The 4614-nt window shown below is 56.2% G+C and overlaps 1 protein-coding gene across 1 annotated transcript; it reads right to left on the reverse strand.

Moving 5' to 3' along the window:
• Positions 1 to 468: 468 nt before the first annotated feature.
• LOC108778131 (uncharacterized) lies at positions 469 to 1665 on the reverse strand. The gene has a single exon (XM_018545230.1). The coding sequence runs from the start codon at positions 1663 to 1665 to the stop codon at positions 469 to 471; it is 1197 nt and encodes a 398-aa protein (XP_018400732.1).
• Between the last annotated feature and the right edge of the window lie 2949 nt (positions 1666 to 4614).

Consider the following 4614-nt stretch of genomic DNA (forward strand, 5'->3'; position numbering starts at 1 on the left):
AGCGTGATGTCCGCATCGCGTAGTATCAGCGGCATCCATATCGGCTAACGATAGAGTGTCTTCGTAAACCGCATCCAGGGTCTCGATGTGCACGCGTTCGTCGTCCAGAAGCAAGTCTCGCAGCCACGCTCGTTTCTCAAGTCCCTTGACGTACACCGCAGCATCCTCCTCCCCGCATACAGCACTGGTAATCAGGCGTTTCGCCTCGCTGTACGGGGTCGTCCCGTCCGTCCATCGCAATCCATGGTGACAGGCAATCAACCAGGAAGCGCAGGACCTGTCGGATCCTGTCAACGACCTCCATGGTACGGGACTCGTAAAGTGCGCGAGCACGGTCCCGCGTGTCAGCACCGCCGCTTCCTTCACGACGAATCGCCCGTTGACGACGAAACCCTGCAGATCCACGAACGTCGGCGTGTGCATGTCGACTGATGCGAACGATGTTTCGTGGACGTTTATATCGCGCGCTTAGGTGATCCTGCGCACAACGCTGGTCAGCGGGTTGTACTCGACCACGCGATCGTGTATGATGAGGCAGTACGCGGTGGTATTAGCGGGCGCGTTCGCTTTGAGTTCAAAGTCCATTCGCACGTCCACGGTCGCGCTCTTGACCGATTCGTTCTGTCGAGAGCAATCGATGATCACGAACGGACCCTTACGTTTGAAGGACGAAACCGTGAGATTCGGTTCGAGATACTCGTATCCGTAGTAGCCCTTGCAGAAACGCGCGTACATGTCGTACAGAATCGCCCATTTGTTTTTAGTGAAATCCGGATTCAAGTCGTCGTACGGATAACATTCCGAGTTCAGGTAGAGTTTCACGTTGGGCAATTTACAGTCGTCGAATTGGCTCGTGTCCTCGGACATTTTCTTTCGATCCGTTTGCAGAGCAAAGATGACGTATCGCGGCTTCTCGAGCTGAGAAGCCGTCTTGATGGCCCACGAGTGCTTGGTCGTGGCCTGCAACAGCGGGTACTCGTACAGATCCCACGAGCGAAAAGCCATGCTCAGGTATCGTCCGCTCTCCAGGGCTCGCAGCATCGACAGCTTGTTCACGTCGCTCAGCACCACGTGCGGCATTCGCCATTGTATCTTGAACAGTTCGAGTTTCGGCACCACCGCCGAATTTTCCATCAGGCAATTCTCGTCGTTGCGCGCTCGTAACAGAATCAACTCGTGACGAGCGTTGATCACCACGCGTCTGTAATCCTCGCAGAATCCCAGCAGTACGTTGAGCGGTACGAAGAAATTAAAATATCCGTCAGCGGTGGTCTGCGCGTCCCAGCCGGCGTTTCGCAGAATCACGCTCCTGTCGGACGTCACCGTCACGTAGTTCTTGATCGTGCTGGTTACGCCACGGTTTCTGTTGCGATCGATCTCCACGCCGTCGAGTTCGTAGCGAATCTCGTCGAACATGAACGCGACGCAATTGTTTACCAGCGCGACGTCGGCGTTCTGTGCCTCCGCGGTCTTCGTCAAACGTCCCTCGACGTACAGAAAACTCTCGTACGGCAGCGTGTACAGATCCTGCTGCTGTATGGGTATTCGTATCTCGTCGCTGTGTCCGAACGTCGTGTTGGCGAACGGACTGTACGTGTGAGTCTCGATCTTGACGATGCGATCGTCGAAGACCGGCTTGTCCTTGACGTTCAGAATGTTGGTCATCGTTCTCTGCGCACCGCGAATCCCAGAGATTTTAAAAACTCCACGTTCGAAGCACTGAGCCTCTTCCTCTTCTTTTCGACGCGTCCGGATGCACTGTCGAGTGATGACGTCACAGGCTTTGTAAAGGATACGTTATCTATCCGCTGGTTCAACCCGAGCATCTCACGCGCCCTATCGCTGTCGCCGTCTCACGTGCAATCTCACGGTGATCTCCTCCCCGCGAAAATCGATCGGCCGTCCGTTCTGATCGACGACGCGTATCGTAAGATCGGTAACGCTCCGTGCGACGATCGGAAGGTAAATGATCTGCGTAGGCCTCTCCGACACCTTATATCCCGGTGGAACCTGCGGCGAAAATTCGTGTATCGTGTGCACGCTGTTGCCGTTGCTGTACGCGCCCGCTGTCACGTTGCACTCCACGCGGACGATGTTCACGGTCATGATGTTGACCGACACGTCCAACCGGTGCCATTTTCGAGGTTCCAGTACGCGCTTCGAGAATCCCAGCAGCGACCCGATGTTGTTGTGTTTGTAAACGTTTATTTGGTAGGCGCACACGATCTCGCATCTCATCGTGTTGTAGTTTACGCGGAGCGCTATCGGGTACTCTACGTCGTCTTCGTAGTCGTCGCGAAGTGCGTCCCTCGCGTCTCCACGCACCGCGTCTCCACGCACCGCGCCATCGAGCAGCGGACGTTTCCGCGAGATCGCGCGTTTCAGAAAGTCGTTTATGGCTCGCAGTTCGTACGAACCCTTGGGGATCGTAATCTCCTCGTCGTCGTTTCCAAAGTAAAATTTGTCGTTGGATTCGTTCACGTTCGGTATCGTGTTATAGGTCTCGAACATCGTCAGACCGAGCTCGTAGTCGCCGTCGCTCAGGTCTATCTCGGGAAAGTAGCTGGCCGCGAGGACGCTGCTCCTCCCGCTCAGCGTGAGTGTCAGCGACATGACGGTTCGACGAGTACTGAGATCGCGCGACGTCTGGTTGGGCTTTTTAAAATTCGACGGTTCGTAGAAACCGCAGGCACATCTGTCCGCAAAAGGTCTGATCGTACGTCTGATACGACGTTCGATTGTACTCTATCGCGGTAGGAACGCCGAAGTATCGCACGAGTTCCGGTCGGAGATTGCCGAAACTGTCAAAGTCACGACGCGGTTGTTCCTCTTCGCGTACGCCATCCAGTGAATACCTGGTCCCTCGACATCGTCCAGATTCACGATACCGCTCTCGTTGCGGCGCGCACCGCTCGTCGGTAACGCGTTGCGCATGAAGACCCCTCTAAAGTACGGTACGCGCATACATCTCGCGAGCCGGTTCAGTTGTACGTTGGTGGTTGCGCCCGTGGGCATTCTTATCGTTTCTTCGACGTTTTTTTTTTCTCCTTTCTGTCCATGTCCGCGTTTGTACGGGGCGAGATACAGCCCGCGTCCGTGTCTGTACGGGGCGAGATAAAGTCCGCGGCCCTGTTCCATCGCGCGATCGTGACGTTGCAGCTCCTCGAGCAGACGTCGAGCGGCTTTGCTGTCGTTCACCGCTTTCGCCACGCCGGCCGATCATGGACCCGAGGGCGCCCAACAGTGGCAGAATCGGCAACACGCCGCCTCGTTTCGCGGTCGGAAGAATCCGTTTCCTCGCGGTACGTTTGGTAGGTTGTTTTTCCCTCTTCCTCTTCTTCATGCCCATGCCGATCTTGGTCTTGGCTTTCATCGCCGCCCAGATAGCCGCAGCCGCGGCTCTCTCGCCCAGAGCCGAGTCTTTCGCGGTGACGCGTTTTCGCTCCTCCGCGGCGAGCACCTCGTCCGCCGCGTGCCTGTCGGCGAGATCGTTGCTCCGAGAGTACGCGATGTCGTGCTCGCGGCACGCCACGTCCAGCGGATTCACTCCCGCGTCGCCTCTGGCCAATCGTTTCCTCAGTCGAGTGCCGGGGCCGCAAAACTGGTAGCCGAGGATATGTAACTCGAAAGAATGCGCGTTTATCGCCCGATTCCTTGCTGACATTCGCCGCAATTCTTTATCAACGGCGCTGGGCCGTCGACGTGCGTCTCCTGACTCGGCAGGTTGTAGTGCTTCAGGCACCGGCGGTACCGTTGAACCTCCGAATCGGCTCGTATGTGCTCGGGCAGTCTGTCCCACAACTGATCTATGTACTGCTCGCACTCTCGCAACAGAATAACCTTAGGTACGTATTCCAGCTCGGCGGAGGTCAAGCTGTGCAGACGGTCTGACGCGACGACGAATATCTCGATCACTGAGTGATTTCGCTCCGCGCATTTCTATAAATAGGCCCGCTCGCGGCGTAGGTTTTTCAGTCGCAAGTATGCGGTTCGTGCGTCAGTCGCGCACTATCGAGGTGACGAATCTCGACGCCAAAGTGCAGACGGAGAGGGAAACGCGCAGGCATGGAAACATGCTGCCGAGTACCGTACGCGCTATCGTCTGCGGCCCGTCGAACTGCGGCAAGACCAACGTGCTGATAAGCCTGCTCGAGAGCCCGAACGGCGTACGTTTCGAGAACGTGTACGTCTACTCGAAATCGTTGCGACAGCCAAAGTATCGCTACCTCGAAAAATTACTGACACCTATCGACGAGATCGGCTACTTTACGTTCTCCAACAACAGCGACGTCGTTCCGCCGAACGAGGCGCTACCGAATTCTATCTTCGTCTTCGACGACGTAGCGTGCGACAAGCAGAACGCGGTGCGTGAGTACTTCGGGATGGGCCGCCACGCTGACGTCGATTGCTTCTATCTCTGTCAGACGTACGCGAGGATACCCAAACATCTGATACGCGACAACGCGAATCTGCTGATTCTGTTCGAGCAGGACGGTACCAACCTGAGACACGTTTACAACGATCACGTGAACACCGACATGTACGACGCGTTTCGCGCGCTGTGTCGCGAGTGTTGGCTACACAGGTACGGATTCGTAGTGATAGACAAGGATA

This window comes from Cyphomyrmex costatus, unplaced genomic scaffold, assembly GCF_001594065.2.
Source record: "Cyphomyrmex costatus isolate MS0001 unplaced genomic scaffold, Ccosl1.0 scaffold487, whole genome shotgun sequence".
Classification (NCBI taxonomy): domain Eukaryota; kingdom Metazoa; phylum Arthropoda; class Insecta; order Hymenoptera; family Formicidae; genus Cyphomyrmex; species Cyphomyrmex costatus.